The sequence below is a fragment of the Danio rerio genome, chromosome 5 (assembly GCF_049306965.1).
Source record: "Danio rerio strain Tuebingen ecotype United States chromosome 5, GRCz12tu, whole genome shotgun sequence".
In the NCBI taxonomy this organism is placed as follows: domain Eukaryota; kingdom Metazoa; phylum Chordata; class Actinopteri; order Cypriniformes; family Danionidae; genus Danio; species Danio rerio.
Genome location: NC_133180.1, coordinates 18,622,501 through 18,646,994, shown reverse-complemented (window position 1 = coordinate 18,646,994; position 24,494 = coordinate 18,622,501). Strand labels below are relative to the sequence as shown.

At 34.7% G+C, this 24,494-nt stretch overlaps 1 protein-coding gene across 3 annotated transcripts in view; it reads left to right on the top strand.

Annotated features, from left to right (window-relative positions):
- The window catches only part of zdhhc8b (zDHHC palmitoyltransferase 8b), a 128,508-nt gene that overhangs the window by 85,303 nt on the left and 18,711 nt on the right, over positions 1-24,494 (top strand). For all 3 annotated transcript variants that reach the window (XM_073949936.1, XM_073949935.1, NM_178304.4), the window contains exons 2-6: positions 12,897-13,018; positions 15,211-15,368; positions 15,458-15,630; positions 19,638-19,740; positions 20,002-20,093. In XM_073949936.1, the coding sequence (XP_073806037.1) occupies positions 12,982-13,018; positions 15,211-15,368; positions 15,458-15,630; positions 19,638-19,740; positions 20,002-20,093 (563 nt within the window). In that variant the 5' untranslated portion in view covers positions 12,897-12,981. The remainder of the gene's footprint in view (positions 1-12,896; positions 13,019-15,210; positions 15,369-15,457; positions 15,631-19,637; positions 19,741-20,001; positions 20,094-24,494) is intronic.

Below are 24,494 nucleotides of genomic sequence, written 5' to 3'. Positions count from 1 at the left end.
CTGTCTGCTGCCTGCCTTGACCATCTGCCTGTTTCCCAACTACGCTTCCAGATTATCTTGTATGTACCTGTTTGCAACTGTGAATGACCATTGCCTGCTTAACTACTCCTATTGATAAAGAACTGTACGTGAATCCTCAACCTCATTGTCAGCGTCCCATCAGTCAGATAGAGGTGAAAATTTTAGATCCCCTATTAATCAACTACTCTTGCATGCATGTGCGCAGTTCACAAGACAAAAAATCTGACTGATTTCTGCTTTAAGTGCACTGTATGTTTAATCTTGGAGAGCCAGTTGAATCGTTAAGGCTTCTTTGTACTGTAGCTTAATCGCTATAGCACTGGGATACACCAAATACCTGATTAAGCTAATAAGCTTCGTGATAGGTTAATAGGTTTATTGGTGTGTGTGTGTGTAACCGTGTTCTGCTGGAGGTCTGGAGGAACATTGTGGGTCTCTGTGTTGGCAAACACTGCAGGAGCTGATAAGGGAAACCAAGCCTTGGCATCCCAGGAAGGATTAGTGAAACTGTTTAGTGCCATGCCACATACAGTACACCTCCATCTGGAAAGAGCTGAGATTGTGGCGTTAGTCACAGTGTGTTCAGGGTCCAAAACATTTCTAGTGTAATTGAAGAATGAACTTGTGTTCATTTTGAACAAAATCTGCCCAAAATGTTAGCTAGGAATTTGTTACAGTTGGAGACAGCTTGCCAAAGTGAACTTTCTGGACCAGTTTGCACTGGCTGGTAAACACATTTGAATTACCTTGGGTCCATGGACATTATGTAGTGTGTTTGATGAAGTTTGATGAAGTAAAAGCAGAAACACACCGGAGAGCTGTTGAGCATGAATTGATGTTATAATTCTAATTAAAAACGACTTTTTTTCTCTAGGATTTTGCAAGTAAGTCCAATGGTTCTTGAGATCAGAAAAGTAAAGTTTTACAATATTTATTTTAGTATTTTCACAAAAATTGTTATGAGGTTATTTTGAGTTACAAAAATATTTTTAAATATCTTGGCAAAATCTTTGACCTATAGGGATTAATATTATTGTAAAGCAGCTTGTTTTAACTTAATCTACTACAGTGGTCACGATCGACTGTTAGGTCTTTTAAGATACCGAAAATGATAGAAGAATACATACAAGAAATGTATCTCAAGTTATGTACTGTATCTCTCTTTATTCTTGATCCGGCTGCCACAAACATTGATATACAGCTGTCCAGATGACATTGCAAGCCTCAAATAAGGGGCTGTTCAAATACAGTATGCATTTTTTTTTGCATGCTCAAGTGCGTTATTTCAACCATTTCATGAGGAAACATAACTATTTTTCGTTTTGTCAGTTTAGTGGGTAAAAATCAGTCATACGAGGTCAGTTGTACAAACATGTACGATTTTAAAAAGGTGGCATGGCACCCAACCCCACTCCTGAACCCAACCATCATTGGCGTATAAGCAAATCATGCTAAATTCTATGAATGAGATTGTACAAATTCATAAGAATTGCCCACTAAATCAAAAAGTTACGAATTGCCTTAAGATAGGTTTGGTTATTTCAAAAGGAGATGCGTGGCTTGCATTCACGCTCACATTTTCCAGGTGCACCTACAGCACAGTGAGTTGAAAACATATCAACTTTTTTTCATTAAACTGCAAAAACGCAAGGCACATAAGCATCGTGCAAAACTCCCACTGCCAATAGAAAACAGCTTTAAAAAAGGTTCCTCTCACCTCAAACAACCCAATGACATCCTGGTGTCATTGATTTTGTTTGGTTGCATCAATAAAAAAGTTAAGTGGTAATAAAAATGCAAATTAAAAATGCTAATTTAAAGGTCATAAGCTGGAAATGCAAATAAAAAATGTAGCTTTATTTTTCTATATTTTTTAAAATGGGTAGATCTTGCCATCCAGCAAGGCCGAGATTGTAGAGTTTTCAGATGGTTTCTGAACTACTGTTTTTCACTTTGCTGTCTATTTTCCTGTGTGTTTGATTTGATATTGAGGTGAATTCACACAATTTTTTTTACATATTCATAATTAGCGGCTCTACATTGGAATGTTTACTAACAGTTTGCTAATGATGAACAAAATAGATGTTCGGAAAGAGTCTTGAGATTGAGCATACTTAAGTATAGTAGTGTACCCATTCTTTGTATGTGAATCCCCACTCACATGCTAAATATGTATAGTAGTACTCACACTTCGGAATGCATATAGTAAATATAATGATGAACAAAACAGCTAATGCTAATTATAAAGCTAAAGCTAATAATGACCAAAATAGAAGTTCAGACAGTCTTTAGATTGAGTATACTTAAGTATAGTTGTATGTACCCACTCTTTGTATGTTTTAAATGTGAATCCCCACTCGCATGCTAAATATGTATTGTAGTACTCACACTTCGGAATGCATATAGTAAATATAATGATGAACAAAACAGCTAATGCTAATTATAAAGCTAAAGCTAATAATGACCAAAATAGAAGTTCAGACAGTCTTTAGATTGAGTATACTTAAGTATAGTTGTATGTACCCACTCTTTGTATGTTTTAAATGTGAATCCCCACTCGCATGCTAAATATGTATTGTAGTACTCACACTTCGGAATGCATATAGTAAATATAATGATGAACAAAACAGCTAATGCTAATTATAAAGCTAAAGCTAATAATGACCAAAATAGAAGTTCAGACAGTCTTTAGATTGAGTATACTTAAGTATAGTTGTATGTACCCACTCTTTGTATGTTTTAAATGTGAATCACCACTCACATGCTAAATATATATTGTGATATTTATACTTCAGAATGCACATAGTAAATGTAATGATGAACAAAATAGCTTATGCTAACAGTAAAAAGCTATCAATGAACAAAATAGAAGTTCAGAAAGAATCTTTAGATTAAGTATACTTAAGGATAGTAGTATGTACCCACTCTTTGTATGTTTTAAATGTGAATTCCCACTCACATGCTAAATATGTATGTGGTACTCACACTTCAGAATGCATATAGTTAATATATGAGTGTAAACTGATAATCTGGCACAAGTATACTAAATAAATGTCTATACTCGTATTTCTCTATAAATGTTTACTATATCAATAGGAGCATATACTCATACTTCAGTACATTTACATTTACATTTAGTCATTAAGCAAACGCTTTTATCCAAAGCGACTTACAAATGAGGACAAGGAAGCAATTTACACAACTATAAGAGCAACAATGAATAAGTGCTATAGGCAAGTTTCAGGTCTGTAAAGTCTAAGAAGGAAAGTATTAGTAGTATTAGTATTTTTATTTTTTTGGGGTACAGTTAGTGTGATATTCAGAGAGGCAATTGCAGATTAGTAAGTGAAGTGGAGACTAAATAGTAAGTATATGAGTATTAAAATCATACTTTAACATGAGTATACTCATAACTTGATGCACTGGCGGATGATTTGGGATTATCAGCACTCTTTGATGATCTTAATTGATTATATATGTTATTATTTGGTCTGATGTGGATTCAGTTTCGCTTCTTGAAGAAATGTTTTAAGGCCATGATTTGATTGAGTGCAAATACTTATAAATATTTAGAACAGTTTAAACTCGGTTTGAAATATATGATGTGAACAGCTCGAATATTTATTACACTGAAAAATAGAGTTTTATATTAGAACTTTTAACACTCCTCTTAAACACCCTTAAACCAGTTCCAAATCCTACAAAATCCACCTTTATAATTGCATTTTTTTCTTCCTGGCGAGTGTTAATTTTGGCAAAATCTCACCATCACACACTACCTTGCTCTCTGGAGTGGTCATTTACTTTCATAAAATTCTAATGAGGGGAAATGTAGGGCAAACATTTTTCTTTCGGGACGGCTGTACAGGAAGTCTTTCTCATGAATAACGCGTTTCATTTCTCTGTTGTCGGAAGCTCCAGGGTGGATCTGTTCACCACACAACATTAGCGCTTCAACATTCCCCCAGTAAGCACCTGTCCGACTGATTAATGATCTCCCGCATTCGAGTCCATCACAGTCTTCCTCTTTTTTTAGATTCCTCCGCTTTGTTATATATTATGTAGATTACATGTTGGTTAATGAAGCATTGTTTATTGTAGATACAGAACTCCCTCTTTTTCTCATCAGCAGTAGTTTATTATTAATTTATGGGGGTCGGTTTCCTCACAGAATGGAATGTCGATATTTTTCTTGGTATCGTATCGAAGTTACAAATTTCAATATCGTGACTACATCACTGTCGCGGACATGTAGGCTTAGTTATTTTTTTTCACCTATATTCCTCTTCAGTGTCTTGCCTTAAAAAAATGAGGTGTGAATTCAGTGGTTAAGTCTGTCTTATCTCTGCGTCATGACGTCCATCATGCACTAACACTTAAGGATATAAAATGTGTACAATAAACAACACATCAAGCACTGATGTTGCATTTTCAGCACGAAAACACACCGGCACATAAGATGATAGGTGAAACTTCAAAAGCTTTCGCCTTTCCTCTGGCACTTAGATATGATATTTGTGTAGTCAGATGGGATCTACATCACCGAAAAGCATCCATCATCCCAGTGCATTATGGGGTGTGTTTGCTGCATAGCAATGTTTCTGCTCGCCTTTGAGGAAACAGTTTGATGACTCGCTGTCAGATTCAAGGAAGAGATATTTATTAGTGGTTGTAAAGACACACAGCACAGCAATTAATATTGCTCTTACTAAAGATTAAGGAGCTGAACAAATCTTTTTTATTAATAACCTGACAGTTTACTGTTGTTTTTATTTGATGTACTATCCTACACTGAAAAAAAATTATTCAAAGATGATTCCTTGGATTTACTAAATTTAAATAAAGTTACGTGGTTGTAAACAATTTATTTGAGCTGAATTTATCAAACAAATTTGGTTATACATTACTAAATTATTTTTTTTGTTTAAATTCAACCTATATAAATTGTTTGCAACAATTTTGCAGAAATATTTTTGCAGTGTATTATTGTTTCATTTATTTATTTTATGATTAATAAAAAACACTTTGTAGGTTAATTTATTATTCTATATTATTATTATTATATTTTTGGACTAGGTTATTCATTTGTTTCTTCACTCATTTATTTTTATTTTTTTTTTTGCTGGAATATTCATTAATTTCTGTATTCATTTGTTTTTTGCTTTAATTTAATTAATTAAATATTTTTTTGCTGGATTATACATTACTTTCTTTATTCATTTATTTTTTTGCTTTAATTGTTTATTTTTTGCTGGATTATTCATTAATTTCTGTATTTATTTGTTTTTTGCTTTAATTTAATTATTTAATGAATTTTTTGCTGGATTATTCATTAATTTCTTTATTAATTAATTTCTTTATTCATTCATTTTTTGCTTTAATTAATTTAATTTCATTTTATTTTCACAAGATTATTTAGTAATTTCTTTATTCGTTTATTTCTTTCTCAGGTAATTTACTTTTAATTTTATTTAAATTTATTACATTTTTACTAGATTATTCATTCAACTATGAGTTGATTCGTTTTTTGCTTTCAATTTCTTTTCTGTTATTTTTGCTGGATTATTCATTCATTTCTTCATTCATTCTTTTTTAAATGTAAAATAATTTAATTTAATTTTTATTTAATTTCATTTAATAATTTTTGCTGGATTATTTATTCATTTCTTCATTCATTTATTTGCTTTTATTTTATTTTATTTTATTTTTTGCTCGATTATTCATTCATTTCTTCATTCATTCTTTTTTTTTTGCTTAAATTTAATTAATTTATTTTTTTGCTGGATTGTTCATTCACTCAATTTTTGCTTAAATTTAATTATATTAAGTTAAATTCATTTTTATTTAATTTTTGCTGAATTATTCATATATTTTTTAAAGTAATTTTTTGCTTTAATTTAATTTAATTATTATTTTAGTAATTTAATAAATTATTTAGTTTTCCACAGGATTAATCATTTATTTATTTATTTTTATTATTATTATTATTATTATTATTATGATATTTCTGATCCTTCATAAACCTATCATCTGATTAGTTAGCTAATTTTATTATCAATATCATTAATTACAGTTTTTCTGCTAGATTAGTAGTTAGTTAGTTAGTTAGTTAGTTAGTTAGTTAGTTAAGCATTTTTTAAGAATTCCAATACATGTTATTATTTTAATGTAATTATTATTTTAAATGAATGATTACTTCTTTTTAAACATATGACCAGATTGGTTGAGGCAATGATATCCATCTCTCGCTGTAATTTCCTGCACATTTCCTGTCATATTTTAATGTGTTTTTTCTGTTTATCTCCCCATCGGGGTGTTATGAATTAACAAGCACTGGTTTAAAAGATTTGTGCTGCCTAAAGCTGTTGTTGACAGGGTTGTTCCTTTTATCTATATTGATCTCGTCGGCATATTATAATCCTTACGGATAGATGGCTGCCTCTGGCACAGATATGCTAATGTTTGTAGCAGCTAGATGTTAGAGACACTGCAGTGAGATGCCTAAATTAAACCTAATATACACCCTTCTAGCTCAGCCGTTGGGCTGGTGAAACGCCTGTATAATTTACACTAAAAATAGGGGTTTATGTAAACATGGTTTAGGATACCGGCTAATACAATGTTTGCTGGTTTAAGGTGACTGTTATAACTCTGAACAATACATATTGTTTCTATATGCAACAAATTTTTGCATGAAGGAGTTTTTTTATGTATCACTTCACAATTATGTTTACAGAGGAGGAAATTTATGTACTTGTCAATTTTTTATTGATTTCAAATAGGATTTGTGTCCAGCAAAAAATTATTTTGTCATGACAACACTTATTTATTGTGGTATTAAATATGTGGTATTAAATTTGTATATGGCAATGTTGATGTGTTTGGTCTTGGTGGAATACTGTAGATCTGCTGCTGCTATTTCTGCTGCTTTAATTAATTTGGCAGGGCAAGGACCAGGACTTACTTCTGCGATTGTGTTTACAAACATGAGATCTGACAATATAACACTGCTGCTGCAAACCTAATATATATATGTAACACCCACAGAATATCTTAACACAAGAGGAGCTAGGGTGGAGGAGGGTCTCCAAAAAATTCCCTGCTATATAGTGTAAAACAATAGGGGTGTCAAAATTAATTGTTTCTTAGGTGCACCGCGATGCAGACGCGGACAATTCGGTATCGATTCAGTAATATTCATAACCGGTTATTATGTACTGACGTCATTTATCTCCTATGCGCTCTGTCGTGAGGGAGGTGAGCGCCGGTATTTACAACACTCAGCCAACTCAGGGCCGGCCTGTGTCATAGGCACCATAGGCAAATGCTAAGGGCGCTGTATATCCAGGGGGGTGCCAGAAATTAGCGTGCTTCAGTTGGTTTCGTTTTCGATTTTCCTGACACACATTCAGTTATAGACGGCAATAACTCAAAAACCTCTTACCCTAAAAAGATCTAAAGTGTGTTTCCTACAGAAAGACAAAGCTGGTTATGTTTCACAGCTGTCTTTCTTTTTTTTCGCTCGACATTACGAGCAGTGCTCCGTTTAAGCCCTCGCAGTCTGCGTTTACTTTAGCCGGCAGAGCTCGGGCTGAGAGGAGCTCTCAGTAAGGGACCGTTGGAAAAGTGCTTATTTTTTCGTTTTTTTTCCCGTTTTTCTGGTCCGCTCAGCGCGAGCTCTCCCTGTTGCAAGGGCTTAAGTGTGTGTGTTTGTGTGTGTGTGTGTGTGTGTGTGTGTGTGTGTGTGTGCGCGTGTGTGTTTGTGTGTGTGCGCGTGTGTGTTTGTTTGTTTGATGCTGTCTATGTTTGTGAATGTGTTTGAATGAGAGACAGTGTGGTGCTGTGTGTCTGTGTGTTAATACAGACAGCATGTTATAGCCTCCCCCCTAAAATATAACACTGTATATGGAAAGCATCGTCAATGCACCGTGATGCACTGAGATATCGAATTGAACCGAATCAATGGCATGATAATCGTAACCGAATCGAACCGTGAGACCAGTATAGGTTCACACCTCTATAAAACAATACTGAGGCATTTCAAATGCTGAGTAGCAAGCTTATTGACTGCCGAGGCGAGAGCAACCAATGTCCCGCGCCCTATAGTTGATGACTTGGGAGCAGATTAGCAGATACATGACCTATATCATATACAGTATAATGTAAATGGGACTTTTTTTTACTCCCAGCATTATAAGGACTTTGTAGAAATATTTTGAAGACAATATGACTATGCATGTTTCTACAAAGTAAGGTCCAATAGTTGACTAAATCTCAAAGCCTCTTGAGTTTACATTTACGCTTTGTCCTAAGCAACATTGGATTCAAGTTTCACGCTTTATATTTCCATGTTAGTTAAAGCTGTTATAACTGCATACAGAGGCAATAATGCTCATAGTTTTGAAATTAAGTGTTCAGTAAACAGATGCATGTGGTGTGGTGAGTGTCCAGATATTTTAGCCTTGTGGTGTGCTAAAAAATAAATGAATAATAAAAGATAGACTAGTGAACTGTTGCACAAACTTACCACAGTGTTCCAAAACAGATTATATACTAATGAAAACATTTACATTTCCAACTGTAATCTTCCGAAAAGTTGTTGTTCATTGTGGTAAATGTGTTTTTTAAGTGGTTCTTTGACTGCACTTGTGGTGATGTAAAAAAAAAAAAGTTGAATGAAAATTAATTAATTTAATTATTTTATTTTTTTTTCTGCCATATAAAGTTTTGGATTGGTCAAATGTTTTCACATTTTATGGTTTCTAGATTAAATATATTTTTGAATGTCGACAATATATTAAAAGCAAGAACTAATTTTATTTTTACACAATAATAATAATAATAGTAATAATAATAATAATAATAATAATAATAATAATAATAATAATAATGATGATGATACTACTACTACTACTACTACTACTACTACTACTGATAATAATAATAATAATAATAATAATAATAATAATAATGATGATAATGATAATAGTAATAATAATAACAATAATAGTAATAATAATAATAATAATAATAATAATAATAATAATAATAATGATGATGATACTACTACTACTACTACTACTACTACTACTACTGATAATAATAATAATAATAATAATAATAATAATAATAATAATAATGATGATAATGATAATAGTAATAATAATAACAATAATAGTAATAATAATAATAATAATGAAAACATAATATACAATTGACAATTTCAATTTATTTTATTATTTATGTGTTTGATTTTCAAATTTATCCTAAAAATTAGGTAACATTATAATAACAGTTTATATCTCATATCAACTGGAAGTCATAAACATTTCAAAAGGGATCACTGATATTTACATATTAACTAGTATGAATAGATTATAGTTGTTAATTAAATATTATGACACTAATATGTCCCCTACCAATCTTAAACATACCCTGTTACACTTAAAACAATATACTTTTATGCAAAGTTTCAATTATTTAGATGTACTTACAAACAAAATCTTATTCTACGTCCATAATTCTACCCAATACCTAAACTCTACTACTACCTTAAAACTATTAATAAGCATCAAATTACGAGTTTATTGAGAAAAAGTAATAGTAATAGCAGGAAGTTTACCTTATTTGACTAATTCCATCAATGCCAGTAAAAACAATTAAAAAAAAAAAAAACTAATTTATCATAAATGAAATGAATTGTGTATTAAATGATAAAAATATTGAATCACGGTATGGATTTGTGTCTTAAATGGCAAAAAAGCAATCAATGGCATGAAAAGCCTTTCATTTGTTCTTGATTTAGATATAAGGACTAGAAAAAAATGTATAACCACCTTAGGTTTTAAAAAACCTGTACAATGAAGGGCTCTTGAAGCCTATAGTTGCTCAGTACTTCATGACCACAGCCTGCTTTCTCTCTGTCACACAGAGGAAGATCAAGGTTATTGAATTTCGCAGCCTGTGTATGTATTTATTCCACAATTTTACTTGTTTACCCCTAAGGAGATGTTCATGCGGCTTTTATTTCTTCGCCCACAGCACGGATAGATTTCCGAGGTCGTCTGTTTGGGATTGGATTATACTTGAACGGGTAGTTACTCCATCTGTTGTGTCTGAACGTGGTGAATCTGGACTCTGTCATTCTTACCTTCCACTTTATTACTGCTTTGGTATTCTCAGGACTGCCGTTGTGAGCTCTCTGATTAAAATGAAGAAAATAATAAATAGAAACATGAATGGAACGAGAGAATGAAATCACATCAGCGATAAAGGTGACAGATTTCACCTATTTGAAGAGCTTGGCATTGCTCCAGTGCAGACTGAGGATGAGATAATGCTTTTTCTCTTGAGTTTGACAGAATAGTAGTTTGATCTACGGCCTACTGAGAGAAAACATACAGCAGGAGAGTTATGGATATAGTTTCAGCTTTGAAATCTGATTGGATGAGATGTTTAAAGCTGCTGTGAACAGTATTTGGGAGTAGATGTAGCTACAGATAGCTTAGCTATTAGCATAGCTACATTTTTCAGTAGCTTGGCTGTAGACATACGGCGATATTCAATCATTTCATATATTTTGATAATACCGCACACTGTAAAAAAGCTTTAACAATTAATCGCTGCAAGAAAATTGTATAATATCGTAAGTCATAAAACTTGGACAGTTTAAGTAACAACTGTAGCTTTTCCTTTAGCTAGCCACTTTGTTTTTATTAAGTAACGAGTGTAGTTTAACAGCAGCTACTGTATATTGGTTTCATACATCATGATCATGCATCTCATGCTTATGTTTATTATTTAACATGGTAAATGAACTGTTAAATAAGATTTAGTAACAACAGTTGAAATTCAGTTCAAATAATTTTAGCAGTTGGCACTTAACCTGAAATCAAATAATGTTCGAGGGCTTCAATATATTGTTTTTGCCAAAATAGAGCCATTTTTGTGACCAGGTGAAATTTCATATCACAAAACAAGGAAGAAATCATACCTTTATATAACATCATCAATGGTCTCAAACTCCTCAAGCTTCTTGGAGGGCCACAACTCTGCACAGTGCTTAACAGTTTCTAGTAGTCTTGAACACCTTGATTTGTTGGATCAGCTGTGTTTGATTAGGGTTGGAGTAAAACTGTGCAGAGCTGCGGCCCTCCATGAATCCAGTTCGAGACCCATGTTCTATACAGTGATTAAAGGGTAGATCAGTTAGCATTACTGTATGTACTTCTTTCATTTAAAATGACAGAATGACTTGAACTCGAATTATACATTTCCACAGTGATTAGTGTATTGTCTTTATGTTTGATCAGTTTATCCATTTCTAGCTAATGACGTGTCCCAATTCGCATACATATACTTCGCCCTAAAAATATGCACTTTTTGTGTAAAGGAAAAATTTTGAGTGTGTAACAGAAGAGTATGTACTTTGGGACATACTACCACTTCGTTAACAGATCGTTGTGTTGCTTCTTTTTGAGCTATGTCAATCATCCACATTTCTGTCATATTTTATTTCTTAGTTATTGGAGAAGCAGCAGCAGGTTAATCTCCCATTCACGAGTCTTTCTTGCAAAAATAGTAAACCATCCGGGAACCTTTAACATACAGTACTCTTATCAACATACTATGATTTGAGACATGCTAATTCTATTTTCAAATACTATTTAGGATGGATAGTAGGTGAATTGGGACGCAGCAGTAGTTTTCTGATGTCTTTATTCTGTAATCCCTATGTGGAGTTTATGTGCACATGGGAGCCCTCTATTTTCCCGTATAAATGAAGTAGATGTTACAAAAAACAAACCAAAAAACATTTTTTAAAAATTGGAAACAATACATTTCTCTGAATATACAGGACTTTTTAGTCTCTCAGTAGATGTGTCTGTATTTGTATGTGTGTGTAGTCTTCTTCTTCTTCTTTGTCTTCCTCTTCTTCTTCTGATTATTATTATTATTATTATTATTATTATTATTATTATTAAACATTGACATATATACATCACAGCATATACCAGAAGATATTATGATACAGATGCATAATTTTAGAGTGTATAGAATGCTGTTGAAAAAGCAGTGATTGCTTTGTTTCTTAATTGTGCATCTGGTTTATTGCACAGGATCAGTTCACATGCATGCAACCTTAGTAAAGGCGAGAAGCATAGATTTAATTATGTCTAAATGACATGTGCAAACAAAAATAAATGTGACTGGTCCCTTTACATATCTGTCAAATGGTGTCTTTCTGTCTGAGTGGCCTTTTCCTGGCCACAAAGTGAAATGTAATAGACCCATGTTTAGAAGTGCAGGTATATTTTAGTGCTCTGCTCTGCTTGTTAACTCATCTTAAATAAGAACTGAGCATGGTCAGACAGCTAGTCAGGGATTTCAACATATCATCTTGCTAAATATCCTATGTGTTGGGCAGCAGCAATTAATTTGTATTACAATTCTGTTAAAGGACAAAACGTTAAAATGCTCTGGGTCAATTGGTAAATTTGTCATCACTTTTGTGAAGCATTATTATTAAAAATGTTATTAATGTAATGCTGCTGCTACTACTACTACTACTAATAATAATAATAATAATACTTATTCTACATATTTATTTATTTATTATTATTACTTATTTATTACTACATATTATTATTATTATTTATTATTACTATAACGGAACTTATATTATATATATATTATTATAACTCAACCTAAATATATATTATTATAGCTAAAATTTATATATATATATATATATATATATATATATATATATATATATATATATATATATATATATATATATATATATATATATATCATTCATGCATCTTCTTTAGCACTGTAGATGATCCCCTGCTGTTTCTGGTTTCTCTCAGGTGTCCGTGGTTGACCAAGGCGGTCTCTCCTGTTGTGCCTCTCTACAATGGCATCGTCTTCCTCTTTGTGTTGGCAAACTTCAGCATGGCCACCTTTATGGATCCTGGAGTCTTTCCTAGAGGTATGATCTGCTTATAATTTAAGTTCCAGGTCATCCGTATCCAATATATCTATCATTTTATTATTAGATACAACAATAGGGTCAGTTCTTAACCATGAAACATTAAAGCTGCAGTCTGTCATTATTTTGGTTAAAAAAGATAAAAAAAATCTTTTATACAATCTATTGGTTAAAAAATGTAACGAATAGTTTTTAGCTAGTAAGTGTTAAAAACTCTCTTAACTTAACGTAATTCATGGTAAGCTTTTAATAATGTTTTTTTTTTTCTTTAGTTTGAGTAGTTTTGGTAGGTTTTTGGCAGGAAATACTAGCTTCCCGCTGTTGGTCTTTGCATCATTACACTACATCTGTATACATACTGAAGGAATCCTGGCTAGCAGGATACAGTGCATCCGGAAAGTATTCATAGCGCTTGATTTTTTTGACGTATTTTTTGTTACAGCCTTATTCCAAAATGGATTAAATTATTTTTTCCGCAAAATTCTACACACAATAGCCCATAATGACAATGGGAAAAAAGATTTTTTGTAAATTGTTGCAAATTTATTACTAATAAAAACCTGAAAAATCACATGTACATAAGTATTCACAGCCTTTGCTCAATACCTTGCTGATTCACCTTTGGCAGCAATTACAGCCTCAATTCTTTTTTATTATGCTGCCACAAGTTTGGCACATCTGTTTTTGGGAATTTTTGCCTATTCCTCTTTGCAGTACCTCTCAAGCTCTATCTAGGATGGATGGGAAGCGACAGTGTACAGCCATTTTCAGATCTCTCCAGAGATACTTAATAGGATTCAGGTCTGGGCTCTGGCTGGGCCACTCAAGGACTTTCACCGAGTTGTTGTGAAGTCACTCCAATGGCAGTGTAGCTGTTCCTGCTGCTAAAAAACATCCTCACAGCATGATGCTGCCACCACCATGCTTTACTGTAGGGATGGTAGTAACCTGGTATTGAGTGGTGCCTGGTTTTATCCAAACGTAACGCCTGGCATTCACTCCAAAGAGTTCAATTTTAGTCTCATCAGACCAGAGAATTTTGTTTCTTGTGGTCTAAGAGTCCATCAGATGCCTTTTGGCAAACTCCAGGCGGGAGTGGCTTCTGTCTGGCCACTCTACCATACAGGCCTGATTGGTGGATTGCTGCACAGATGGTTGTCCTTCTGTAAGTTTCTCTTCTCTCCATAGAAGAATGCTGGAGCTCAGGTTGAGTGATGATCGGTTTTTGATCACCTCCCTGACTAAGGTCTTTCTTCCCCGATCACTCAGCTCAAGGAAGAGTCCTGGTGGTTCCAAACATATTCCACTTACGGATGTTGGAGGCCACTGTGCTCATTGGAACTTCCAGAGCTGCAGAAATTTTTCTGTAACCTTTCCCAGCCTTGTGCCTCGAGACAATCCTGTCTTGGAAGTCTACAGACAATTGGTGTACGCCTTTTCAAATCATGTCCAACCAGCTGCATTTACCACAGATGAACTCCAATTAGGCTGCTAAAACATCTCGAGAATTATCAGTGGAAACAGAATGTACCTGAGCTCAATTTAAAGCTTCACGGCAAAGGCTGTGAATACTTATGTACATGTGATTTTCAGCTTTTTTTTTATTTTTTATAAATTTGCAACAGTTTAAAAAAAATCTTTTTTTCACATTCATTATGGGCTATTGTGTGTAGAATTTTAGGCAAATAAATGAATTTAATCCATTTTGTAATAAGGCTGTAACATAAAAAAAAGTGGAAAAAGTGAAGCTCTATGAATACTTTCCAGATTTACTGTATTTCGAACTGTGATCAAAACTGACTGGAACTACCTGTGCATTTCAACGGAAATAATGCACACTCTCCAGCCAATCACAAACAAGACCATCTACTGTTTGTGGACTTACATAAATATAAAGCACTGAAAGTAGGATAAGATCATAAACTACCCTCACAACAAGTAGCCTAATATGTGAACATAGAGCTGTAAAGAAGAGGCAGCACAATTCGTAGTAGTAATTAAGTGCATTTTATATTAACTGTAGTATTTTTTTTAAATTGTTGCTTTGATTTGTTTATATGGTTCTCATTTTTAAATGGCTTTGGATAAAATCGTCTGGCAAATAATTGAATCTAAATGTAATTTATGATGCCTATAAAACTGCAAGCTAAACGCAATGTTAAACCTTCCTTTTGTTTCCCTCTCAATCTCAGCGGATGAGGACGAAGACAAAGATGACGATTTCCGAGCTCCGCTCTATAAAAACGTGGAGATAAAGGGAATTCAGGTGCGGATGAAATGGTGTGCCACGTGCCACTTCTACAGGCCTCCGCGCTGCTCACACTGCAGCGTCTGTGACAACTGTGTGGAGGTGAGATGCACACACACACACACACACACAGTAGTATAACTAATTATTGCTTCCGCTCACACGCACATGTACTTGTGTTGTCACTGCAGGAGTTTGATCATCACTGCCCGTGGGTGAACAACTGCATTGGCCGAAGGAATTATCGCTATTTCTTCTTGTTCCTGCTGTCTCTGAGTGTTCACATGGTGGGTGTATTTTCCTTCGGCCTGCTGTTTGTGTTACACCACCTAGAGACGCTGAGTGCACTTCACACCACTGTCACGTATCCTTCTGCCAGCAATGATCAAGGCTTCTTTATTTGTCATTAATACATTTTTTGGTGCTTTTTTAACACTGAAAATAGGGTTGTGTGTTTTAATTATTCATTATTTCCAATGGATGTTTCTTTAAAGGCATTTCACTTGGGATACTTTCAAGGTGCTGTATGTAAGTTTTTGACTCTTCATATGTGTTGGCAGATGATAAAGAAAATGCCAATTGAACATACTTGTTCATCTGAAAAACAATGCTGAAGTCAGATATTCTCCTTTAATTATTATTTGAGTTATGGCCTGAACATCTGTCTTTGCTTTGTTCATTTTAACCTGCTCAAAGCCAGATTAGCCAATTATATTTCAGCACCCCGGATTACTATGATAGAAAACCGCATATTTAATTCATTTAGTCAGAAAGGCTCCGAAAGCATGAGTCCGTGACTGAAATACAACATCTGGTGGACAGTAACAGACTCTGAAATGAGAGGCAGATTCAGAGTTCCACATGAGGTTATTAATTAGCAAATAATATAAATATTACAAACGTACATAAGGTGAGCAGATTCTGTGTCCTAACAACACACTTCATGACGAGATTTGCTGTGATCAGCAATTTGGCTGTTTGCACCAGGCGCAACATGACAGATATTTTTAATACAGCCATTCAAAAGCACAGAATATCCACTCACTCAAAAGATTGTAAGGTTTATAGTCTGATTAATGCATATTAACCCTCTTTAACCTCTTTAAATGTAGATGCTGAATCCCTCTCAAGTGTTTAGTTCTAAAGTTTTATTACAAACGGTTTATTTTATTTTCAAGATCTAAGGTTAACTATCTGCTGCTGCTTTCATTAGTATTGCAATAAATGTCATGTAAAATGGAATTCAAACTAACATTGTTAGCATTTAACACTGAATGAAGCACATGAGGTTTTCCTGAGGTGATCAGTGTCATAGTTTTCTGTTGTTCATCTGTGAGAAATAGAAGCCGTTTCTAATATATCAATTCGAGGTGTTGGTTAGGAAAAGAACTCCTTTTAATATGGAAAATATTCCTTTTATCGTGTGCTGTTGCTTTTATTTACAACATGGTTTAAATCTGACAACCTGTCCTCAATCTGACAACCTGCACTTGCATTTCTTTTGATCCAGGAGTGCAATACCTGGTTCAACCACTGAGTGTCAAACTTACAAACTGCACCATTAAATTTGTTAGAAATAACAATATGATTTTATGAACTTTTTATTCGTCCGAGAATCTTAAATAAAATGTTATAATGTTTTGTTATAATGCTTTCATTTGTCAATTTTAGAAATTTGATAATGGCAAGAATTTTTTTGAGTATCTAAACAATTTCTATTATCTTTCAGTATTCAAATATTACAGTTTTAATGTCTTTTTGAGCAAATATTTGCAGCCTTGATGAACAAAGGAGACTTCTTTCTTTTAAAAATAACACATTTGTATTTAATCATAATATAAAAATGTTTCTTTTTTACCATTCAGATTCTGTAACACAGTTCCTATCTAGCTAGCATTGTTTTCTAACTTTTAGCTTAATTTGAGCTGAAGGCAATTTCCCTATATCCATGTTTTTTAAAAAATATTTTTTTTAAATATGTTTTTTTTCTGTTCATTAGCTTTAGTTTATTTCTCAGTTTTAATTTTTATATTAAATAAATAAGTTACCTAAGCAGCATTTCTCATCTCTTTTTAAAAATCATTTATTTCATATTTTCAGTGTAAGTGTTCCATTTATGGCTTTTTATTTTGCAATATTTAATCTAAGTTTTGTGTACCCCAAAATGCACCTTTGATGTTTCAAGCATCGTTTTAGTCCGCCCTTTTTCGCATCATCAACTTATAGAATTTTGCATGCTCATACTCTTGTGTGACCGCGGTATTATTATTGTTAATGGAAAACTAATGATTGCTAATAAAACTAATGATTGCTCCTTATTTTGATTTTATGTACAGAGAGTTCATGCTTTGATATTCTAATGGTCTCATTCATTTCCGTTCTGGCATATTTGCATGCATATTAATAAAAGTAAATGGTGCGAAAAGTGCAGTGTAACCACGACTTAACATTCAAAAAATGTGGCCATGCCCAGAGTTAAATCTCACTGGTCAAAAAAACCCTGCTCACTTTAATGATGTGCATTAAAAATCTAAATAGGCTTTGATTTTGTTACTTTTTTCAGTGAAGGTGTAAATATAAGAGAACATCATGAAATTTAAGTTTAATCTCAGAGTTTAGTCTCCTTGGTTCAAATTACTGCTCCATTAAACTGTGCATTAAAAATCTAAATTGGCTCTGATTGGCTTTGATTTTGTTACTTTGTAGTGATTTTCTCTTACATAAACATCTTTTTTCAGAAAGTTGCCTAAGCAACATTTCTCCTTTTTTTTTTTCTCCACTTTTTTGTCAAAACTCTTTCTTAAAACCCTGCTCCACTTAGCTGTGTATTAAAAATGCAGGTCCCACTTATATTAAATGGCCTTAATTACTATGTACTTGCATCAGAATAAAAGTACAATGTACTTATTGTGTTCATATTGTATTCCACAACACTTCTAGGGCTCTTGAAGTGGGGCGGGGGGAAGTAAGGGATAGTTCTGGGGGTATGGTTAGGTTAAAGGTTGGGTAAAGGTAAGGGATGGGTCAACAGTGTCATTTCAACATGTAATTACAGAAATTAGTTCCCAATGTAATTACAAGTAATCATTCTTAATTTTTATACCAATCCATGCTACTAAAGCTTTCATTTAAATGAAAGTACATAGTAATTAAGGATTGTATGTAATAAGTTGTAAGTAATATGTCACTTAGGGTGCTTTTATCAGCACTTTTAGTCAACATCTGGGTTAGTTTGAAGTTAGAGTATGGTACGTTTAGCTATTGTGAATGCTGTCTTCTGTACTCGGGTGCGCACCCACGAACCGTACCATAGTCCACCTGAAAGAGGTAGTCTGAGGTAGAGCTGTAATCGGGCCATAAAAGTTAGGCCCGATAGGGCCCGAGCCTGACAGAATTTGGCCTGAGCCCGACAAGTACATTTTAATTGTAAGCTTTTTAAAGGCCCGAACCTGTTTACGGTCCAACATTATTCAAATGTGCACATGCACACAGCTCTTTTACCTTTTTTTCACGATTAAGTCGTTTAAATGCATTTTAACATTATTTATTTGAAACAAACATAGGCTATATGCCACTTAGAAGTTGGAACAAAGAAATAAAATAAGTCCTCTGTAACATCGTAACATCTCAGCACTCTAAATAGGCCTAGATACAAACACTTAGCCTTTAAATTGGCCAACACACTAACAAAAATAAGTCTTTCTTAACAAATTAAATTAAAATAAATTCGAAATTATGACGAGTATTTGGCAATAACGAAATTAGGATAAAGGCTCTGTGGGATTTGTTTCGCCACTCATCCCACAATCTGGTCTTAAGGTGACGATGAACCGATAACTGTACAACAACCTTTCATTTTCATAACGTTTATTTGTCTGTGTGTATGTCTGTATATCACCTACCTTGGCGACATGCGGGATTAATCCAGTGCAAACAGTGATAATGCCTGCTTGTCTCCACCAAAAATGACTGCAGACATTGTGTGATGCTCTAAACGTTTTTAATATTTTTTGCTGCAGATAGATGCAAGTGGCTCTCTGTATTTTGGTTTGGTTACAAAAGCAAAAGATTCAGTAAAAGCAGAATGACCATGATACGCGAATGTCTCCATTTTGGCCCTTTGCTTTCGTGGCTGTCACCTCGATGACACAAACGGTGTGAACACAAACTAGCCGAAAAGGTGGAAAGGGGGGACAATCAAGCTTTGGTTCGGACTACGCAATTGAACCCAGTGTGAAAGCACCCTAAATATAAAGTTGGACCAAAATTAGATTTTTTTACTTTGGTACTTTGTTTTTCTGTTAGCGTTGTAGGAGAAATCCACAAAGTAATCAAAGTCACAATATCCTCCTTGACTCTGCTGCTGTCTAGACTTGTAGTAATGTGTGTGACTGGCCTGTTCTTCATACCCGTTATGGGCCTCACTGGATTTCACATGGTTCTCGTAGCCAGAGGACGGACCACGAACGAACAGGTGAACCGCATTACACACCACTTAGTATCTTAAACTGGCCTATGTAACAGCACACTCATAATGGTGGTCACATGTTTGCACACCCACTCAGAATCACCTTGATGTCTTTCCCACTTGATTGCCTTCTGTTGTTCAGGCACGACATCTGTTACAAAGCCTGTTATTTTCATCACACATTACGGTCCTGTGGGTCAAGGACGGTTGTTTTCGACTCTCTCTCTCGGTTTGCTGAGAGTACAATCTCTTTCTCTTTTTTATCAGGTGACAGGAAAGTTCAGAGGAGGAGTGAATCCATTCACTCGAGGATGCGGTGGAAATGTGAAACACGTCTTATGCAGTCCGCTTGCTCCAAGGTAAGAAAAAGAAGCTGGCTTCTGGAATATGTTCTACACATTAAATTCAATTCATCTTTATTTCTATAGCGCTTATACAATTTAGTTTGTGTAAAAGCAGCTAAACATAGAAGTTCTAGTAGATTGAAACTGCATCAGTCCAGTTTTCAGAGTTGAAGTTAAGTTCAGTTCAGTGTGGTTTAATTTTTACTGCTGAAAGTCCAAACACTGAAGAGTAAATCCATCAATGTGCAGCTCCACAAGTCCCAAACCAAGCAAGCCAGTGGCTAGGAACAAACTTTACCAACTGACAAAAGTGAAGGAAAGAAACTTAAGAGGAAGTAGTTTCACGTGGGCATGGCCATTTCTCCTTTGGGCAAGCTTCTTGTGCAGAGCTGCAGTATAGGTGCTGGAGAACGCTGGACATCCATCGTGGAGAAGCTGCAGGTGTGAGTAGTTCACCAGCGGCTGTTCAGGCTGGCCCACAGGACCAATGAGAAGACTTCTCTGTCACTGGAGTCTTTCAGGATTCAGTCTTATGCTCTCCACTCCGCCGCAGCATCTGCTCAGGATACGGCCTGGTCCAGGGTTATGGAGACCTCTAGAACCTCTAAACACACATACAGTACTGATTCATGTCATAGCAAAGTTATTTAAAAACAATGCATGAAAGGGGTGACGCGGTGGCGCATTGTTTAGTTTAGTTTAGTTTATTTGTTTACAGGGTCAATGCACATTAATAAACATTACTGTAAAATGTGCCAGAATTAGCCAAGAATGGCTATTTTTCATCCGTAGACCCTTTACAGAATGTTAAAAAGTCACACCTAAAATAGAAGCACAACATTAAACATTAAATACACTTTCATAAGAAATACAGTTAAAAAAGTAAAGAAAAGAAAAAAAGAAAAAAAAAGAACAGACTGATGGGAGCAGAGGACAAAAAGCCAAAGACAACAGTACAAATGTGTCAAGAATACAGTACTAATGCTGACAATGCTGATTTGTCAATAACCAATTTCTAACATGAGACTGAAAAGAACGAAAAGTGCATGATCTTCTAATTGTGGGTGGGATGGAGTTCCATTCCCTAGCAGCTCTCACTGAAAATACAGATTGACTGAATTTGCTTTTTTTGAGAGGAATAATGCAGTCCCCTCTGTCACCTCCTCTAGTAGTTCGTTGAGCAGTCGTTCTAATATTTATAAACTGATTTAATGGTGAAGTCGGGTTATGTAAAGTCTTAAACATTAAACAGATATGTACATATGTAATTAAATTTTCCCAACTAAGCAGGTTGTATTTCTTTAATATTAAACAATGGTGATATTGAACTGATTTCTTATCAAGGGTTTTTATGGATTGCTTGTATAAAGATTTAAGTGGCTTCAGAGTAGTGATGCTGGCTTGGGACCAAGTGGTAAAACAATAAGTGATGTGAGAAATGATCATGGAGTGATAATAGATTAGAGCAGCCTCACATGACATGACATTGTGTAGCGATCTTGCCTCACAGCAAGAAGGTCACTGGTTTGAGCCTCGGCTGGGTCAGCAGGCATTTCTGTGTGGAGTTTGCATGGTCTCTAGGTGTTTGTGTGGGTTTCAACTGGGTACTCCAGTTTTCCCCTCAAGTCCAAAGACGTGTGGTATAGGTGAATTAGGTAAGCGAAATTGTCCGTAGTGTATGTGTGTGAATGAGTGTGTATGGATGTTTCCCAGTGATGGGTTGCAGCCGGAAGGACATCCGCTGCGTTAAACAAATGCTGGATAAGTAGGCGGTTCATTCCGCTGTAGCAAACCCAGATTAATAAAGGGACTAAGCCTGAAAAGAATATAAATGAATGACTAATGAACAAACGACAAAATCTATAAGCCGACTCACTGCCCGTCCTGCTCAGATGCATATTTTACCATTATGATAGTATTTGCAATTATTCAGTGGGATTTTGGTATCCACAAGCTGAGAACACAGAACTGTATAAAGATGTAGGCACTAAAAAATAATGCCAACATATGCTGGATAAGTTGGTGGGTCATTTTGCTGTGGCGACCCCTGATTAATAAAGGGACTAAGCCGAAAAGAAAGTTAATAAATTAAAACTTCTGTTAAAAAAAAAAAAAAATCTATATTTGGTGTAACCAAACATCCTTTGATTTTAAACCTGCTTTTGTCTTAGGGACACTGTTTTTTAGGTAATTTTGCAGTTAGATTTCTTGAAGTGTATTGGTGATGTTCTGGATTTAGTCTGTCTCTGTTTGTTCTTTTTCTTAATGCTGTGTGAGATCAGATTTCTGTGTGGAGCACTGGCTGCTCAGAGAGTCCCTGTGCAAACTAAAAGGTTTGGAAATGTAAACTGATATTTCCTGCTGACACACTACAACAAAAGATATACAGTAAATAATTGACTTAACCATTTTTGTGTTTGAGAAGTCGAATGAGCTTAGACCTGTGCCAGAAGTGTGTGAAAGTGAGTTGTAATGCTGGCCACGATGTGTTTTCTTGGCTCCTAACATCTGGTTGCTTTGCTCTTGACAGCTGCTTTGCACTGAGTCATACTGAAACAGACGGTTGGGTGTTTAGTTTCACTTTTAATGAATTTACATCAGGATGTGTTATTTTCCATTAGCAATGCAGACAGGATTCGGTGAACGTTATGCTTTGGCACATTCTGTAAAAGACCTGTCGAATGGGATAGCTCACGTAAAAATGAAAATGTTTTCAGCATTTACTTACTCTTAAAGTTGTTCCAAATGTTTGTGTTTGATCTATATTGTTAAACACAAAGGAAAATATTTGGAAGAATGTTGGTTAACTGGTAGCTATTGATTTCAATAGTAGGAAAAAAAATCCTATTGAAGTCAATGGCTACCGGTTGCCAACATTCTTCTAAATGTCTTCTTTTGTGTTCGACAGAGGAAAGAAAACTCAGTAAATGATGTTGGTAAATGGTGACTAAATAAACATTTTTGGATGAACTCTTATTTGAAAAACCATTTAAAAAAACTTAAATGCTTCACTTGTGTGAAAATCAACTTAACAAGTTAATTTGACCATTACTACATTTAATTTATGTTTAAATTCAGTCCATATAAGTTGTTTGTAACCACTTACCTTGGTATTGCAATGACTCATTTTTTAGTGTATGAGACGAATTAAAAGGGTTAAAAAAAATTCACAGCAAAAATAAAATTCTGTGATAATTTACTACCCTAAATCCGAAAAAGCATTCTGTCCCCCAATTAAAAGTCTACTCACCCAAAATTCTGATGCCTCAAAATGCTCATGAACAGATAAAAAAAAATCATATTAACTGAGTGGTTCAATGCTGGTCTTCTGATGAGACATATGAGTCATCACTTTATACAATAGCCATATTAAATTTAGGCATATAATCATTGATCAGCAAACACAAACAGGACATTTTATTTTATTTTATTTTTTATAAATGTTTCGAGGCATCTGAGTTTTGCATAAAATTTCACAGACCTTAAAATATTCTAGTTTGTGTTCTGACGATAAATACACAGCGGAATGAACCGCCAACTTATCCAGCATATGTTTTACACAGCGGATGCTCTTTCAGCTGCAACCCATCACTGGGAAACATCCATACGCACTCATTCACACACATACAGCATGGACATTTTAGCTTGCCCAGTTCCAAACATGTCTTTGGACTTGTGGGGGAAAGCGGAGCACCCGGAGGAAACCCATAGGAACAGCGAGAGAACATGCAAACTCCACAAAAAAAAAGTCAACTCACCCCACCGAGGCTCGAACCAGCGACCCTCTTGCTGTGAGGCGATCATGCCACCCAGTGCACCACCGCGTTGCTGATAAATAAATAAGATGAAATTTATATAATTCAATTAGCCTTAAAGGCGACATGAAACCCCCCTGTTTCACTTCAAGTCTACCTCAGAACTTTTTCAAAAAATGCTTTGAGATGGGCGTGGTGCTCTGCGGGCAGAGGGAGGAGTGGGAGTGGCCGGCAGAGAAGGGGAAAAAGAGTGGAGCGAACAACTGTTGTCAGTCAGCTCACAAAATGAGACAAACTGTGAGGAGACCCATGATTTTATAGTTTACAAGGTTAAAATGCAAAGAAAAAAAAGTGATTTAATGCCCTGCTACATTTGTCATTCGTAATTTCATATACTGTACACATACTCACAATTTGTTATATCATCATAAAGATAATCATTTTTATATAAACGCTATAAATGAGGAGGACTTCTCTTCTCCTCAATCCCAGACACAGTGGATTGCAGTGCAGCAGGTCTTTTGCCCTATCTATTCCAGCCATTAACCCTGCCGGTAATCTGGAGGATTTTAAACATGTGGCGAACACAGCAGAACGGATAAAGGCGATGTGTCTGAATGGTAACAAACTCAACTGTTAAAAGACAAATTCCGCCAATTTT